Below are 18,541 nucleotides of genomic sequence, written 5' to 3'. Positions count from 1 at the left end.
GCTCCTATCAAAAAATAAAGAGAAAATTCAAACAGTACGAAACAATACGATAAATAAAAAGAAGAAATTCGTTTTCAAATTTCCTTTCGTTTTCGTTGTTCAGAGTTGAATTGTACTACAACTTCTGCTAATTTACTTTTTTTAAGACCACGAATTAATTTCAAAACATTGCTGTTACATAAAAAAATTGTTGGAAAAAATAATTTTAAAAACAAAGATCGAATGTAATATTTTTTATTTCAATCAAAATCGAAATTCTAACTTCATATTATTTTAAATATTCAACAAAATGTCAATTTATCAATGAATAAATTTTTCCCTGTTCACTGTCCCATACACTGTTTTTAATTTGAATAGATAAGAAAGAGCAGATGATACCTGTATTGTGGATCCACAATAAAAAATACTTTTCATCTTTATCTGTGATTGAAATTTAAATATCATGACAATATTTGAAGTTCCTAATTTAAATGAAACTATCAATCTAGCTACTTCGATATTCAGTAAACGTTTTCAAACGAATCCCAGTATTTGTAGTTATGCACCCGGTAGAGTTAATTTAATTGGAGAACATACTGATTACAATGATGGATTTGTTTTGCCCATGGTAATTTCAGCATCATAATTTTTGACTGCTTTAGGAATTTTTTTTTTTTTTTTCGTATTTAATAAACTGATTTTACATATTACCTCACAATGAACGAACAATCATATAATTTTATTAACAACAAGATCATTCATTTCCATTGCAGTATTATATCCTGTTGAATCCTTTTTTTAAAATCAAATTTCATTATCCCCATGCTACCCAAATAAGACTAATGTACTGATTTGAATACTATAGAAGGTTTAAAATTACAAAATAATTTCTGATTCCAAATGCATTATCAGTTTAATATCAAATTAGTCATTGCATTTTTTTCCCTTCTAAACTTTGTACTATTGAACATTCAGTTTCTAATTAAGTAATATCGGGTTTGAATACACTTACCTTTCTCTACAAACATTTTTTTGAAAGGATAAAAAGAGAGTAGAATTTCTGATAATAGATATGTGAAAATGGTTTACTTTTTGAACCCTTTTCTTAAAAGAAAAATTTGTTCTAACTTTGGAATTTCTGAATTGATACAAGAGGTTTCTGGATTATCTAATTAATATCCCCCCTTATTCTGTTTAAAAAGTCTTGTTAAAAAGACGTCATTACTCTAAACATTACATTAATTTATTTATACAGTTAAATTTGAAGAGTGTTATACTTCTGTGCATTTAACTTTGGTGCACTATTTTATTGTTAGTAATTTTTGATACCTACAACTGTAGTGATAAACTGCAAGCTTTGATTTTTATTGACAATATAGCCTTTTAATTTTTTTAGAAAGATTTGGGCTGTTTGTTTTTAATTCTTTTTTCTTTCTCTAAAAAAAGTCTTATCACTAAATCTCCAGCATCACTTTGACTTTTAAGTTTTATAGGCTTTTATTTTCTCACAATGATCAAAGTTCAGTAATAAATTCCTTTCTCACCGTAACCGTCTATTCTGACCTGCCACTAAGGGTCACAGATAAATTTAATTGACCAGACCATCATAATAGCAACACTGGTGGGAACTATGATTTAGTCTTAAGGGTCTTCACTGGCCATGGTACAACCCTTCCGATGGGAAGCATGTCCCATCTTCAATAGAAGTTAGCCGATCTTTACCATTTCCATGTTCATCTGGTTATGAGAACCACCACCATAATGGAAGCTTTTCACCTTATCTCTGTGGTGCCCTCCAGTGGGAGAAATTCTTTTCTAAAACTATAAGTTTAAAGTACTTCCTCATAGCCTCGTGCTTACTGCCTTTTTCTTTGGATTGTATCCCTGTTGTGTATGTCTCTAACAAAGAAATTTTGATAATAGATAAAAATTCCCTTACTTAATACTTAATAAAATCTCAGCATTTAAACGGTTATTATTTACTTGGCTTATCTATATCACCAACATAGGCTGATAGGAAAATCTATTAGATATTCTTGATGGATATTTTCCCAAAACTATGTCTCTGCAATCATATTTATTGGATATTGATGCTGGGAAATGCTCCTGTACCTATATTCCTACAGTTATATAATACAACATAGCATATGTAAATTTTGATTGTCTTTTTTTTTTTTTTTTTTTTTTTACATTTTTGCACAGTAACATTGCAATTATGTATAAATAATATTCTTGTAATCATACATAGTGGTGGATTTGAGGTAAAGGGCCTCGGGAAAATTGATATAAAAATATTAACTTAGTTATCAACTAAATCAATTTGTCAAAAATACAAATTCTATAAAATATAAAGTATTAAAACTACTTTGATAACTAGTAGTACTAGGAATGTACTATAACAATTATTGAATAAATTTAAGTATAATTATTTGTAATATTTTGGATTGTTAATTTTTTAGCTGGTATGTTAGATTCTACTTTATGGACTCTTTAAAGTAATATTTAGAATTATAAATGCTATATTTTAAACATATACAGTTTCGAGCTTGTATTTATATACATATATATATTTATTTATTTAAAGGCACTTCCTATGGTAACAGTTATTGTTGGAGAAAAAACAGACACTCAGGAATGTACTATAATAACAATTTGCCCATCAGCAGATGATCCAAAAGAAATCAAATTTCCAGTACCTGGAGCAGAAAATACAATTCTGACTCCAGGAAAACCTATGTGGGCTAATTATGTAAAGGGTGTTATTGCAAATTTTAAAGGTTTGTATCATAACAAAAATTACAATTATTTGCTCACACAGAAATTTGTACAAATGCTGTGATAAAAGCAATGTACCAGCTTTTAATATCTTGAAAATATTAGTTATATCTTTGTTATATGATCAGAATTCAACTTAATTTTTCTTAAATAAACAAAGTATGCTTAAACACATTCCGAAACTTTTTAGATATATTTTTACAGAAGAAAAGATTAGATATGTAATAAGATATTAAGATGGGTAAATCAATTAGTAGGAACTAAATGCATTCTTTATAATGTGTTATATTTTGAAAACAATCCTAATGCAAGATTTATTAGCCATCCTCTTAAAATCTTTAATGCTTATGAACTCTAAACAAAATTAATAAATGTATAAAAAAAAATCTTTAGAGAAACTTTAATAGAAGCTTAAAATTAGTTTTACCACAAAAAAAAAGGACATATAATAAATCAAAAGTTTTGAATTCTAATAAAAAATTATTTATGAAGCTGCAAAAAAAAAAAACTTCTGAATATGTATATATATATATCTGGAGTTGTTTTATCCAACAAGTTTACTTAGCTATAGCTCAGGAATCCACTGATCCAAGAGTGTCTAAAAAGTTACATTACTATTTTTATTTTAATTTTGCACCAAAATTTGTATTATAATTTTAAATATATTAAAGAGAAAAAATATGATAAGTGCTTGTAACTGGATAGTTAATGATTTTGTAATGTTTCATTACAAGCGTAATTAATATATATATATAGAGAGAGAGAGAGAGATAGTCCGTAAAAAAAAAAAAAAATTCTGAATTATCCATTTGATAAAGGTTATCCATATAATAGAAGATAGTTTTAAAATCTTAAATTGTTAAGTGCTAATAAGAAAATAATCCCCCCCCCTTCTCTCATTGAGTATTTTATTTCAGGAATTTTCATTGACCAATAAGTATGCAAATCCAAATTCTTTCATATGTAGGAATTTTAGAGCTTATGATATCTCAAACAATTCTGATGGAATGCCAAGCTACTCTAGTCCAAGATGCTGAAAGTTTTCTCATTGTATTAGTATAGTTTCTTTATATAAAGATAAGTTGAGTTCATTAAATATATATTAGTCTTATTTTAAATCCTATTTGCATATTTTAAATATCATTTTATTTTTCAAAAAATTTTCTGTTAGTAATTTTAAAAATTCATAACAAAATGGATAAGGAATAACTTCTTGAAAAATTAAGGGAAGAGCTAAATGCAGAGCCCCTTTAATTTATTCATGTTGAGTGATAACATCCTTCTCTTTATTTATATATATCTTAAATAATATATATATTTATCAAAATATATCCAGTTCATAGTTATCATATATCTAAATTTCTACAGATTTTATATATTGCAATGAAAATATTTTCTATATATTGTATATGTAGGCAAATTAAATGGCTTTAATGCCGTAATATCCACAACAGTACCAGTAGGAGGTGGGCTCTCTAGCTCTGCAACTTTGGAGGTTGCATCATATTATTTTTTAGAAGCACTAAATAGAGAAGATTCTACAGTAAGGTATACATAAGCATTTTGTCTCATTGTGTATATATATATATATATATATATATATATATATGAATTATTCTTTTATAAATCTAAACATTTTTCAAGAATTATATTAATACTTTATAATATTTCAACAATGTTAAAAGCAGGTAACTCTAAATAAAATATTATTTAAAATGATAGCATTTTTATATACTTTGGGTGAATAATTTTGATTAATGTCTGGTTATAAATATATACAAGGCATATTTAGGCATTTAACAGCCCTAAGATGTACATAATGATGCCTCTCAACTGATTAATTGAATTTCATATTTTAATATTCTCTTAGCAATCAATATGTTCATGATTGATTTTAGATAAATATATTTATTTAATTATCTTTATGGTAATGTTTTTTAAAAAAAATTTTTATTATGATTCCAGATTGGTGGTCAGCAATCATATTTTTATAAAATATAATTGAAATAGTAGCTTGATAAATAATTGAATAGTAGTAAATATATCAATAACAAAATGAATGTAATGAATTTATTGGAACTACCAATTATATGTAAAATAGTGTTGATTGTATTGTACTATTTTACAACACATAGAATTTGTATATTTTTTTAATTAATTTACCTGGATCCCATTTGAGCCTTATGGTCTGGATGGGACTGTTTTTGTGCACTATTCAATAATTATTATTTTATTGAATGCAAGTTCAATAATTATTATTTTTTTCTCTCTGATATTTAAAATATTTTCCCCCCACTTCAAGAGTTTGCATTTATATATAGAGATTGTCTTTGAAATTAGTACTGGATAAATGTGAGCATTTCTAGAACTTCTAGACAACTTTTTTTTTTTTTTTTTTCTAAAAATAAATAATTGTTTATGTTATTCAACAAGTATATTTGCAAGCTCTTCTGATAATCTCTATTTTTTTAAAGTTTATATGTAATGAATATATATTATTAGAAATTTGTTTAATTAAGCTTAATCTATGTCAAAGCTTAGTGAAATTTTTATGACTATTAATGCACTACTTTGCAATTTTTAAAAAATACCAATTTCCATAAATTTGTATTTCAGGAAACTTTGTTATTGCAAATAAAGATAAATTTAGAGAGCATTGTAGAAAGGGAGATTTTTTTTTTTTTTTTTAAGGTTTAGATATTATCTAACCATTGTTCAAAGTTTTGAGATTTGCTCTGAAATAATATTCACTTAACTTAGAAAAAAAAAAAAAAAACATTTATTTTTACTAATAATAAAGATGGGAAAGTGTATGTGCTTGTGCTCTGCAGGCCAGAGCTTAGGTGTGGCCTGGTGGATTACAAATAGCGGGCAAAAAACTGCATTTGGAGCATTTTTTTTATTTCCAAATTTTAATTAATTAAAATGCAAGCAAGATTTTAGTGCTTTTTTTTGTGTGATAATGTTTGGAATTTTCACAATAAAAAATAGTGTTTGCAGCATTATAAAATTCAAAAAATGATCATTTAATTGATATTAAATTTTTTGCCTTATAATTTTTTAATTTTAATTAACCTTTTGTAACATTTTAAATATATTTTACAACAATATATTTCATTGATGAACTGAAACTCACATTGTTCATTGTGGTTCTTAATATTTCATTCTGCCTTTTTTTCTATTATCATCAAGATAATGCATATTTGACTTATTTTTGCATGTGGAGTAAATTTCAGTTTAAGGCATACTTTTAATTTTTTTGATATTTTGTTCAGAATCAGGCAATGTTGAAAATTTTTTAAAGTGCATCCAGTTTTAAAATGCTGTTGTTTTTTTCCTGTGACATAATTGCATATATAAAGATGTAGATAGAAAATTAGGAATACAAAGCATTTTAAATAGAACTGTGCAAGGTTTTGAAAATAATCTAAATTATATGCCTATGAAAACTTGAAGTTTAAAATAAATATTGACTTTTAAATAAATTCAAATAAATATTCACAAATATATATTCACTTTTAAAAGAAGTGTTAATTCCCCCTCCCCTTTCCTTTGAATAAAAGTTTGAATAATCAGTTTCATCAAAGTTCATCAGTTTTTTTTTGTTTTTTTTTTCATTTATAATTGAATTTTTTGATCAGTTCTGGAATTATGTGAAACCATTTTTCTAAAAGAATTTTCATTGTAGTCACATTGAAAAAGCTTTGGCTTGTCAGAAGGCAGAACATGACTTTTTAAATATGCCTTGTGGAATAATGGATCAGTTTATATCAATAATGGGGGAAAAAGACCATGTTCTTTTTCTCGACTGCAGGTATGCTTTTCGTTGAATAAAAATATGAAAATATGTGTGTGTGTGTGTTTTAATGAAGAATTAAAATGATTTTTTTTTTTTTTTAATTTCAGATCATTAGAGTATAAACTGATTGAATTGAAAGATCCAGAAGTAACAGTTCTAATAACTAACACAAATGTGAAGCATAAATTATCTGAAAGCCAGTATCCAATTCGTAAAAAACAATGTGAAATGGCTGCTAAAATTATTGGCAAATCCAGTCTTCGAGATGTTACATTGGTAGATTTGCAAAGTAAGAAGTAAATAAATAAATATATAGAGATCTTATCTGAATTTATGAATAAATATGTATTGAAAATACAAATCTATGAAATGATAGCAACATTTTTTTTAAAAATAAGGATGATATTTTTTAAAAAATTTACTCAATGTATATTTTAGTTGTACTTAATGTGTTATGAAAATTACTTAAATGATAAAATTACTTTTTTTTTAATTTATAGAAATGTTTGCTTTCATATTATATTTTAGTTATTTTTTGTATTAAAATATAATGGATTATGTTAAAATGAAATAATTTCGAAATTATTAATTTTACCAAAACATTAACAAAAAAAAATTATGTATTAATTTGAATCAAATGTTTATTTTTTTTCCTTATGAGACACTTATCTTATGGAAAATTTTAATACTCACAGATAATCGAGAAATTCTTGGTGAAGAAGTATACAGTAGAGCATTGCATGTTGTTAGTGAAATAAAAAGAACTGCTGATGCAGTCGAAGCTTTACAGCATGAGGATTATAGAAAATTTGGTGCTCTAATGACAGAAAGTCACAATTCTCTCAGGTAATGCAGAAAATATATTTTAACCAACAAAATGAAAACAAACATGAATGATTCAGAAGATTGGAAATTAGTTTAAATTGTTATTGAAGCTTTTAGAAATATGATTCTTGTTATATTAATCATAAAAAAGGGTTAATTGATAGAGTCCATTTCTTCTAAATAAATGTGCATTATCTGCAATCTGTCCAAGAAGCATATTAGAAAAAACAAAGTGTAAAGCTGATTTTTACATTATTCAAAAGAATATACTTTGTAAAAGTATATTGTGTTATTCTCTCAAAACTTGTATATAAATCTGTGCAATGAAATAGCTAATTCTTAAACATTATCTTAACAAATTTTTTTATATTTACGATACTCATCAGTTAATTGAAATTATTAATTTTCTAACTATTCTATAAAAAAGTATAATTAATAACTTTTGTTGCTGTTAAACAGAGATCAGTATGAAGTTTCTTGTGCTGAATTGGATACCGTGGTAAGTGCAGCATTGGAAGTTGAAGGTGTTTATGGATCAAGAATGACTGGAGGAGGTTTTGGTGGATGCACAGTAACTTTATTGAAAACTGATGCTATAATTAAAACTGTGGAAAATATTATGGTAAATAATTTTTTTCATTTAATTTATCAGAATTCTTTTGGGTCTCAAATGATTTAAATTAAATATTTATACTAATACTATTATATTTTCAACAGATGAAATACAAGAATCCAACATTTTATACCTGTCGACCAGGAGATGGCGCTAAAGTTATTCATTTAACAGAGCTGTAATTTTATTTTAAATCTTGCATTGCTTAAATGCAATCAAACTGTTTAATTATGCTTAGAATCTTTATTTTTAAAAACTATGTTTTGTACACAGCATAAATTTGATGTTTTGTTAATTTTAGAGAATATTTTAATTTTATAAGAGTTTTTATGTTGGGAAAAGAACATTAATAATGTATTGATTTTTAAAACAAATCATTAATACGACTTTGATGATGCAATTTACATGCCAGTCGTTTTATATTTATAAGAAAATATATTTTTCGATTTAATCTATGTATAAATTTAAATAAAATGTTCCTATATTTCTGTAGTTTCCTTAGTTTATTTTTATTTATCAGATATATAAAATAAAATGTGTGAATACTATGGCAGTTACAATTATACTTAAAGGAAAATAAAAACTTGCTGTTTTTCTATTATTATTAATGAGTTTTTATAATAATTTAGTGTTAGAGATTTGATTCATACAATAAAAAAAAAAGTCATTCACCCCTGCCCTATTAAATATGAGTATTGCTTAAATAAATCAGTTGAATTGTATGGTCCTTAATAATGCAAAAAGATAAAAAGTTTATCTAGTAACATAGCAAATAAAGTTAAAGCTGTCTGATAATGACAAAGCCTCTTGGTAATCCTCTGAGGGGACTGCAATGTGGCTGCTATTTTAATTCAATCAACTTTTGTTTGTTAATAATTTATTAATTTTAGTTATTGTGAAAATGTTTTTTTTTTATCCAATATCAAGAAAAGAAATTACTAAAATAATTCTTAAAAAATGAACCATAATTATTAATGATTTCCTTATTTGCAAAGATAATCATTTGATTACAATATAAAAAAAATCATAAAATATTAAATGACAAAAACAATAATGAATGATTTATGCCTTGAAATATCTTAATGATTTTAATAATTCATCGTAAATATACATTGCTCTAATATTTGATTTAAAAATATTCAAATAAGCAAATATTCAAATCTTCTGCCTATCTCAACGAAGTCTTTAATCTGCCTAGTCAGAAATTTGCTGCTGTCTTGCAAATTGTAGCTGCATTTAAATATTATTAAATTTTAAACAATTTACTCAACATAATTTTCTTCAAATGTTTCTTATATGAAAGCTTTTATCTTGTCCGATTATAGAAGACATTTTTAACTATCACCTTTTAAAAAAGATTTCACATTTTAGAAGAATCTTCAAAAATGTGAAAGAAAGAAAATTCTTTATAACAGTTTACTAGGAAAGCCTCTCATTCCTTTTACCCTATTTAACATTTAATAGCAAAATATTGAATTATTCCATACAAAAAAATATAAGTTTAAAACGTATTTGAAAAATCACTTATTTTAATATAGCAAGTGATCTATCTACAATAAACATAAATTGAATAATATGTGTATGAAAGTAATCTTAAATTATCATTAAGAAATTTTTGGAAACAACTTCTGGCTTCTTTACTAACTCAAAAATTAATAATTATGAACAAACAGATAATGCAAGGTTTTCAATTTCTGTTAACATTGTACAGCATTAAGAATTAAATTCGAAAATTAATGTGATAATAGTACCATATCTAAACTACTTTTAAATTTATAATATGGAAGTATATGCTTTACTATTGATTTAAAATTAACAAAGTATAGTGACCTGAAAACTGGTTTTAAATTTAATTAGGATTATTAAAAAATGCTGATCTTTGTAAAACTTTTACATTTTAATAACTGTTTGTGATACTTAAAGTAGTAAAATTTTAGAATAAAAGATTTCAAATCTTCTTTACATTTAACATGTATATATGACAAAACCAAAGAAATAGTTCCTCAGCCCCAGTCATTGATTTGATTTCACCTGTTTATAAGCACTGATAATAAAACAGAATATTTTAGGTCTTGTGCAAATATAACTTAAAATGATTTTTTCATATAGTGTTGTATGGTGTAGTTTGATCAAGATTAGTTGGTATGACTAAATTAATGTTACTATTCTTCAGGGTTAGTTTGCTACCAAAGATAGTTAATTAAAATTAAAACACATGACAAGCTTTCTTAAACATTATATATATATATATATATATACAAAAATGCCATGAAAAAAATTGATATGCAATCAATCATAAGAATCAATGAGCAAAAATTTCTTTATATATCTATATATTAAACATTTGATCAATTACCTACAAACAAAATTTCATTAACTGATCCTGATAAGCTAAATTATATCAAAAATAAAATTTTAAGTTGTAAAAAATGAAATATGTGTTTTAATTGTTTATTTTAATAAAGAAACTAAACTTCATAAACTAATAAAGAAATTCAAACTATTATTTATTTGCAAATCATCAAATTTTCTTTTAGTTTTTACCAAAAGCAATTTGTGAATTACTTTATTTTCATAAGACTTCAATACACCATTTTATTAACACAGCCAAAATTCAGTCTTGGATACAAGTTTGGAATGATTTATTTAACGGAAGTTATCGTTTTGAAATTCGAGATCATAGGGATAAAAGTGTACAAATTGAATGATGAGATTATATACACAGTTGATTAGAAAATTACTGTATATGAAGAATTTCAATCTCAAACAACAAATCTGCATTTGGATGAATTCCCCAAGCAGGAAATCCTTGACTTCCATAACCCTTATCAGATCTAATCAAGATTCTTGAAATTTCACCCAACTGCATTGTGAGGCAACCTTCATCCCAACCTGTAAATAAAAAATAAATAAATTTAAAAGTTTAATTTATGATACTTTTTTTTTTCTTTCTTATGAATGAATTCTAAATATGGAATATATATGTTTCATGTTTCTTTACACAAAATTTTCAAAACTGACATTTATATACACAAAAATTTAATATTTGCCAAAGACTGGGTATTTATTAATTTTAACTTCAAATTTGTGAATTGTTTTTAATTTTATGTCTTTTAAAAAGTTTTATTCTTACAATATGGATTAATCTGGCATCTTGGGTAACAAAAACATTATGCCCTTAGTAATCAATTACATATATTGTATGTTCACCAGAAGTTGGCACTTAGCTCCGCCCTCATCATGTCAGATCAGACAATACTATTTCAATGATTTCGGAAGGAGAATGTGATCAGTATCAAGGCTTACCCTTTTTTATATTATCATTTCAGTGAGACAATTGACGAATTCCATGAGTTATTGACTGAATGGGTTATTCAACATACCACACAAAATGTACATCTTTTAAGAGATAACTTCATAATTCTGGTGAGGAATCAATAAAATACATTTATATTCCAAAGTCCTACACAATTGTACCAATTAATTTAACAGGAAAAAGTTATTGTAATAACTAATTGCAGAAGTAAATACCTTTGATAACTTTTCCTAAACCAACTTGAAAGGTAAAAGGCTGCTGGCCAGGGTCCCTGGTACTGAAAAAAAAATTATAAATAAATATATTATTTAATCACTATATAATTTAATTATTAAATAAGAAATAATAGCATGTTTAAATAACAAAGATATCCCACTGTAAATATCATAATATCTACCCTTAAATCAAGATACGATTCAAAAATGAGTAAATGATGCAAATAATACATATGAGAATATGTATTTTTAAAATCTAAAAACCAATAAATAATAGGCATTAGAAAATAAATTAATCATCGAGTGATTAAACAATAGAGGAGAATCAATTACAATTTAAGAAGTATTTTACTCGAACTACAATGCGTAGTAATTAGAAGAAACCGCTTAATTTAGAAAGTTTAATAAATATATTTAAAGTGATAAAACCAATAACTGAAGTTTCAAGTATTACTGATTAGGTGATAAATAAAAATAAAAAAATTACCTCCAAAACTTTTTCTGAGGATTTGCTAAACAACCAGTACAATGAACAGTGATCGTCTGGCCCCTCTGAGGTGGATTACCATACCCCTGACGAATTATCTCTTTAGTCACACCATCACTCACTTGAAATATATTGGAAGCCATTTAAAACAATGAATAGAAGTTACAGAAAACTTTATATAAAGAGCAAAAGTCGAAATCAGACAATATGCAAAAACTCCACAAAATGCCGACAACTAAAATACCGGTATTTTTTGAAAGGAAGCTACTTCCCTAACATCTAAATACTGCAAAGTATCCAGTAGTCATTTACAATGTGATTGGTCGAATTCTCATAAATGCGTTTCAAAAGCCAATCAATACTCAGCTTTCTCATGCAGGAAAGCAACAAATAGATTGTGCTCTGCAGTTAAGAAACCGGTTCTCCTTTGATTATTAAAAGTTAGTCGCCTCAGGCGACCGGATGGTTAGCCGGGATATTGGTTATATTTAATTTCTGTTAAATTGTTTAAATATTTCATTTTCATGATTCAATCAAATTAAAGTCATGATATTTTAATTTTCCTTTATATATTGTATTCATTCTGTATATGAATCTTTCCAATGGAAATCAATCCTATGGCGGAAAAGAGTGCTATCAAAAATGTAAATGTGCTCTTCATCAGTCTTCTAATTTTGCTATATTGTAACGATACATTTTTTTTTATCTATTTATCTTGTAAAACTATATAAATTTAAACAGAAGTCCATCTTCATTTTTTTAGTAATGGAAGAAAACCACGCCAAATATTTGAATTTGAGAACCAAATATTTGATGGAACAATGAAAATGGTTTGAATTTCGGGATAGCAATATAATCTATTATAAGAAATTAATGGTGGAAAAATGAAAATTAGATGAATGTGTAAGTTGGCACTCTTCAAGCCAGATCGTTTGATCTACCGTTACAAAATTTGGCACATATGTACTTGTAAGGGCAAAAGTATGCACTTGGGAATAATTTATTTGAAATTTTAATTTCAAACTTTATTTGAATGATTAAAATAATTAGGCATTTGAATAATTAAATGATTTTCTGGTATTTTTTCACTATAATTACTGAAAATATTATTGCACAAAAAACATTTCACACCAGTTCAAAGTTTTAAAAATTGTCTTTATCAATTTAATAGAGAAAACTTGATTAAATTGTTGTCCTGAAATTCAAACCGTACTATTCATTGTTGCATCAATTTTGGGATTTTTTTTAAATTGATGAAGATAAAAGATTAAGGATTCTATTTAAATCTATGTAGTTTACAAGGCGAATAAAAAATGTTACAACACGCAAAATTTAGAAGATTGATGAAGTACACATTTTATTAGCACTCTTACGCCGTGGGATTGGTCTCCATTGGAAAGGTTCATATACAGAATGAATACAGTATATAAAGAACAATTATAATATCATGGCTTTAATTTGATTGAATCATAGACATGAAATATTTAAACGATTTAACTGAAAAATAGAACTAATTACTGTCGATCCATTTAGTCGCCAAAAGTGACTAATTTACTAATAATAGAGATAGATTATGGATATACTCCTTAATTTTCAATAATGGAAGAAAATCAAGCGATTAAATATATGAAGCAATGAAAACAGTTTGGGTTTCATTCACAACAATTAAAAACTTAATCATATTTAATTATAACACAATATTAAATTCATAAGTACTTAAAAATTAAAAATGTCTATAATTATTTTTAATCTAGGTTACAGAATTTTTAAAAACAATTAAATGGATATCGTTAAAAAGATAATTTTTTTAACATTAGAATAAAGTACAAAGCATTTAAGTGCAGGCATATTTTCAAAAGTTATTACAAAAAAAATGCAAAAATCTCTCTTAATATTGAATAAATAAAAATCTAATTAAATTTTAAGAACATTTCATTAACATATAGTAACTTTCCTGAGTATAAGTAAGAAATTTTTTGAGGCAGATTACAAAGCCCCTGTTGTCATTTGCAAACAGACTGGTTGTGGACGCTGTTTGCTTGTGCTGCAAATTTCCAAAAATACTATCATTTGTATAAATCTTTGCTGTGTTTTTTGCTACCTGTACCTCTTTTTTTCTGGAATATTGGTGGAACAAAATATCATGTTCCATTATCCAATTTGTTGGAATACATTCGCAGTATACCATTGATCAATTTTCGCAATAATATAATGATCTGTGCAGTAGATTGTTGAATTACTAATTATTTATGAAATCAGAAATCGCATCCACAATACGAATAGATATTTGGAAAATTTTGGACGCGGTGATAAATGTATAGAGAAGAGGGGCTGAATTTACCAGTCATCGTGCCCTTATTACAAGACTGCTAAATGTAATCTCAGCAATGATGAATGTCCAGAGAATTCGTTTTGCACTGACTGTTCATCATTCTATAGATTGGAATCTGGTGATATTTACTGAAAGTAAGGGTAAACGTGAGTGTTATTTGTAGATATTTTGTGATTTAGGAATCACAGAAATTTCCAGCTTAAAATCAATTAAAAAATTTTATTTCAGTCTTATGGTCTATCAAGAGCAAAAGGATGGTGCTTCCAAGATCTCTGCCATCCTAGCTGTTACTGAATTTACTTGCCTTTTTTATTGGTATGGGCATAAGGAGGTCAATTCACGGTCACGTGTCAGGTACCAAACAAACCATTTCTGCTTTTCAACCGTCATGCGCATGTCGGGATGTCTGCCCATAACACTGATGAAACCATTGTTTAGTAGCTAGCCGATCAATTATTAAAAACTTTTGATTAAAAAAAAAAAGAAAAGAAATTCATATTTTCCCAAATTTTCGTATTAATGTAATTTTATTCCTCATATTAAAATTTTAATTATTATTTTCAATGGAATTATTGTTTCTGCATAGTTAATTAACATCTCTTTTTAATTCGTTTGGCGCCGTTTTATTCTTTCCTTTCCCATATCCCTTTTTTTTCCTTTTTCATCCAAAGGATACATTTTGGCAGTGTTTTTAAAAAATTACATATGATCTTTTTTATATATTATTTAAATAATGAATGCTGAATCTTCTGAATACAGTTCTTTTTAAAAATAATTCTTACTCTTAGATAAGTTAATATTTTAAAGCTTACTAATAAAATTATTAATTTTTTTTTCTTATGTAATGATTTTTATTAATATTGAGACTTTGATATTTTCAGTTTGCTCAGAGGAAAGAACATGAAACTCAAATTAGTATATATTGAATAAATTATGTTGATAATTTCAAATTATGAAATATAAAAGGTGTAGATATCTTTTTTTTTTATCTATGTAACTTATGAATCAGTTATTTAATTTTAATTTGTAGAAATCATTAAAAGAAAACAAACAAAATTACGCTTTCATAATTTTTATTTACACATCACAAAAAAATATAGATAAAATATATATGATAATTATTTGAAAAAAATGTTATCAAATGGATGTTTCAATGTACTCAATAAACTCAAAAACTATTTACTATTTATCAACATTTATTTTTATGGACACTTAGAAAGAATATAAGCAACGTCATGACAAGAATGTCAATGTAAATGATGAAATCAATTTTATTCAATAGAAACATCCTGGACACTAAACAGGATGTTTCTATTTTTTTTGTAATCACCAATAAAAACATAAACATAATAACACTATTTTTTTCTTTTGCCTCAGAGTTAAATGAAGCGGCGATTAAAATAACCCTAATAGCACAAAATGTACAACAATATTTTTAGGATATCTTTAAAATCCTGTAAGGTATCCAGAATATCGGATAACATCATGGAAATTGTATTAAATAGACATATTAAGCAACTACCTAGAGACTCAGAACCTTCGTCTTTTTTTCTTAGCCGTATTTGGATAGTTACCTAATTTTGTGCTTTCGTGAATTCGAACAATTTCAAATCAAGATCAAGTATTATTTTAATTAATTTCAGAGCATTATTTTACTAACATCCTTAATTAATTACCATTTACAAGTTTTATCCTATGTTACTTTATAATTCTAAAAAAAATGTGTAGCTTCATAATTTAAAAAAATTTTCTACCCTATTATTAAATACATTTTTAATATATATATATATATATATATATATATATATATATATATATATATATATATATATATATATATATATATATATATATATATATATATTACTATTACTTTTAAAATTACTTTAAAATTCCAATTGTGCAATTTTCATATATGCGGTATATTAAATTTTAAAAAGCGATCTGAAATTAAACGTTTTATTTTATTGTGTTAAAATTTGTTACTTAAAACTATTTACACAAAGGTTATATTACAATCGATACAAAAGTATTGGGTTTCGATAGTTTCAGAGAGAAAGGAAAACTAGAAAGTTTAACTCGACCATGTTAATAGTGAACATAATCATTTACCCAGTTTTCATCAATGGAAGTCGGACAACCGAGAGTTTGAGTGTGCAATAGGTGGAAAGTATGCTTTTGCTTTAATTCGGCCACTTGTACGGAATGATTTTTGGTTTGCAGCACAAATGATTCAGCCCTAAGTACAAAATGACTAAAATAATGTTCCGCTATCTTCACTACATTATCTGATATTCAGAATGTCAAATAACGTCAGTGATATATCGTACAAAATCTTGTTCTAACAGAGTATTGAAGATTGTTTATATGACTAGATTTCAGATTATATAGGATACAATGGAGAAGAGGTAACCATAATATTATAGATTCTTATTAACAATATTTGGCAATTTGTCTTAGGTTCTGAGGGTTCATATAGCTACTTTGGGATATGTAGAGTCATTATTTGAAGCAATATATTTTAATTAGTAATTTAAGTATTAATTACAATTAATAAATTTTATATTTAATATTAAGTAATAATTTTTAATGGATTATGCATCTCTATTTGAATCACACCCCTCTTTGAAAAGAATTGATCACTGGTATTTGTGACTTTTTGATATTTGTTACGTAATAACCGCTCGTAAAATATTCGTCATCACTAATAGGAACTAGAGCAAAAGTTTTAGGTGAAATAGAACAACGCATATTTTCTGAAATAACATGCTTATATTTCAAGTTAAAACAATCCATCATGAATGCAAATCACATCCAAGGCATAATATGGTTTTTTTTTCTTCCTTTGTCATCACCATGGCTCAGCAAAAATAAATGGCGCTCGTAAAACATTATAATTTTTTTACCTTATCCTATTTAACTTCAAATACGGCATTATGGCGAGGACACAGACTCAGATGGCCAAGAAATTGAATGCCTCTTGACGTCTAAGAACTCATAAAAATTAAAGTCATTAGATCTTCTATTAGGGGCATTTTGTAAAAGCTCTTGTCCTTAGTTCTCTTCTAATGTAAAAAGTTATAGTACATTAATGTATTTTATGCATTTTTTAATGTTTCACATTTTAATATGTAATGTAAAATGTAATGTTTTTTTCCTGTTCTTTTTCTATACCAATATATGTTTACCCTAGAGGGTTCCTTGCTGTTTGCAAGCATCAAATGCCATCGAGTGTCGTTTGTTCCTTCGTGCTAGGTGGGTTTGCTCTTCGGCGGTCTCAACAAGTTTACAGTATGGCCTCTGGCTAGATCAGGATATCGCTTGCATACTATATATGCATCCTAAGATGACTGGTAGCCGAGAGAATTATGTTCCTTGGCCAACAGTCGCGAAGCCACAAAATTGCACAAAATAGACCGTAAAGGACACAGTAGAAGTATATGAAAGGAATCATTGCTGCGATATACTACTATTCAGTTTGTAAGCCTGAGATTGCTATATAAGTGTAGTTAAAACTGAGGACATGTGTGGACGATTCTTTAGATGGAAAATAGTCGATGGTTACAATGTAGTTAAACGCAAAAATGTGAATGGAAGTGTTTCAAAAATTGGGAATCACTGCGATCGTCATATCTAGTCAGAATAATGATTACTTATATTAATATCCTGTTTTAAAGCAGCATTAGGGATATTTTGCGATGGAGCCTCGTAATTTTTAACCAAGGACAGATAATGGGGACTAAACCTAATTTGGTATCTCCCTCTCCTGACTTCAAAATGGAAGAGCACTAACCTGTGCCTTTTAATGTTTACTGTTGGATATAGCATGCACCAGATCCCTTACGTGGCGGTTCTTCGATGGAATTAGGTTTTGAACCTGGAACTCTTTAGACTCAAGGATGAGACTTTATACCAGGCCACCATGGTCTGACAGACATATAAGATGTATGAGAGCAATCCTTCTTGGGTTAAAGGCCAGCAGTAATCATCAAAAGGCATTGGCAATATATGACAGCAGATTTAACTTGATAGTTTCTAACATCCACAAGTATAATAATTTCAGGCAAACTGCATACATAGTATTTGAGAGCATGGTATTACCCTAGTAGCATATATATATATTGTACAATATTGTATAGTACTGTTGAATATTAAATGATATAATATTGCACAATAATGCATAATATTGTGAAAGAGGAT

The 18,541-nt window shown here is 26.6% G+C and overlaps 2 protein-coding genes across 2 annotated transcripts; one reads left to right on the top strand and one right to left on the bottom strand.

Moving 5' to 3' along the window:
• Nucleotides 1-353: 353 nt before the first annotated feature.
• LOC129967160 (galactokinase-like) lies at nucleotides 354-8,419 on the top strand. The gene is made up of 8 exons (XM_056081857.1): nucleotides 354-607; nucleotides 2,564-2,756; nucleotides 4,170-4,302; nucleotides 6,443-6,568; nucleotides 6,661-6,842; nucleotides 7,249-7,399; nucleotides 7,838-8,000; nucleotides 8,096-8,419. Exons 1-8 carry the CDS (start codon nucleotides 443-445, stop codon nucleotides 8,171-8,173), a joined length of 1,191 nt encoding a protein of 396 aa, XP_055937832.1. The 5' UTR covers nucleotides 354-442; the 3' UTR covers nucleotides 8,174-8,419.
• A 2,192-nt stretch (nucleotides 8,420-10,611) lies between these two features.
• On the bottom strand, nucleotides 10,612-12,289 carry LOC129966164 (uncharacterized). The gene is made up of 3 exons (XM_056080559.1): nucleotides 12,010-12,289; nucleotides 11,523-11,584; nucleotides 10,612-10,883 (listed from the first exon to the last, which is right to left on the bottom strand). The coding sequence occupies exons 1-3, from the start codon at nucleotides 12,150-12,152 to the stop codon at nucleotides 10,729-10,731; spliced, it is 360 nt and encodes a 119-aa protein (XP_055936534.1). The 5' UTR covers nucleotides 12,153-12,289; the 3' UTR covers nucleotides 10,612-10,728.
• Nucleotides 12,290-18,541: the final 6,252 nt, after the last annotated feature.

The sequence above is a fragment of the Argiope bruennichi genome, chromosome 4, assembly GCF_947563725.1.
Source record: "Argiope bruennichi chromosome 4, qqArgBrue1.1, whole genome shotgun sequence".
Taxonomy (NCBI): domain Eukaryota; kingdom Metazoa; phylum Arthropoda; class Arachnida; order Araneae; family Araneidae; genus Argiope; species Argiope bruennichi.
The sequence above is the reverse complement of the archived record's forward strand: the minus strand, read 5'-3'. Positions and strand labels throughout refer to the sequence as shown.

Coding starts and splice junctions, on each gene's coding strand:
- LOC129967160 (XM_056081857.1), top strand. CDS start 443: ATGACAATATTTGAAGTTCCTAATTTAAATGAAACTATCAATCTAGCT. Junction 4,303..6,442: donor AGAGAAGATTCTACAGTAAG/GTATACATAAGC, acceptor TTTTCATTGTAG/TCACATTGAAAAAGCTTTGG. Junction 6,843..7,248: donor TACATTGGTAGATTTGCAAA/GTAAGAAGTAAA, acceptor TAATACTCACAG/ATAATCGAGAAATTCTTGGT.
- LOC129966164 (XM_056080559.1), bottom strand. CDS start 12,152: ATGGCTTCCAATATATTTCAAGTGAGTGATGGTGTGACTAAAGAGATA. Junction 11,585..12,009: donor CCTCAGAAAAAGTTTTGGAG/GTAATTTTTTTA, acceptor TTTTTTTTTCAG/TACCAGGGACCCTGGCCAGC. Junction 10,884..11,522: donor TTTAGGAAAAGTTATCAAAG/GTATTTACTTCT, acceptor TTTTATTTACAG/GTTGGGATGAAGGTTGCCTC.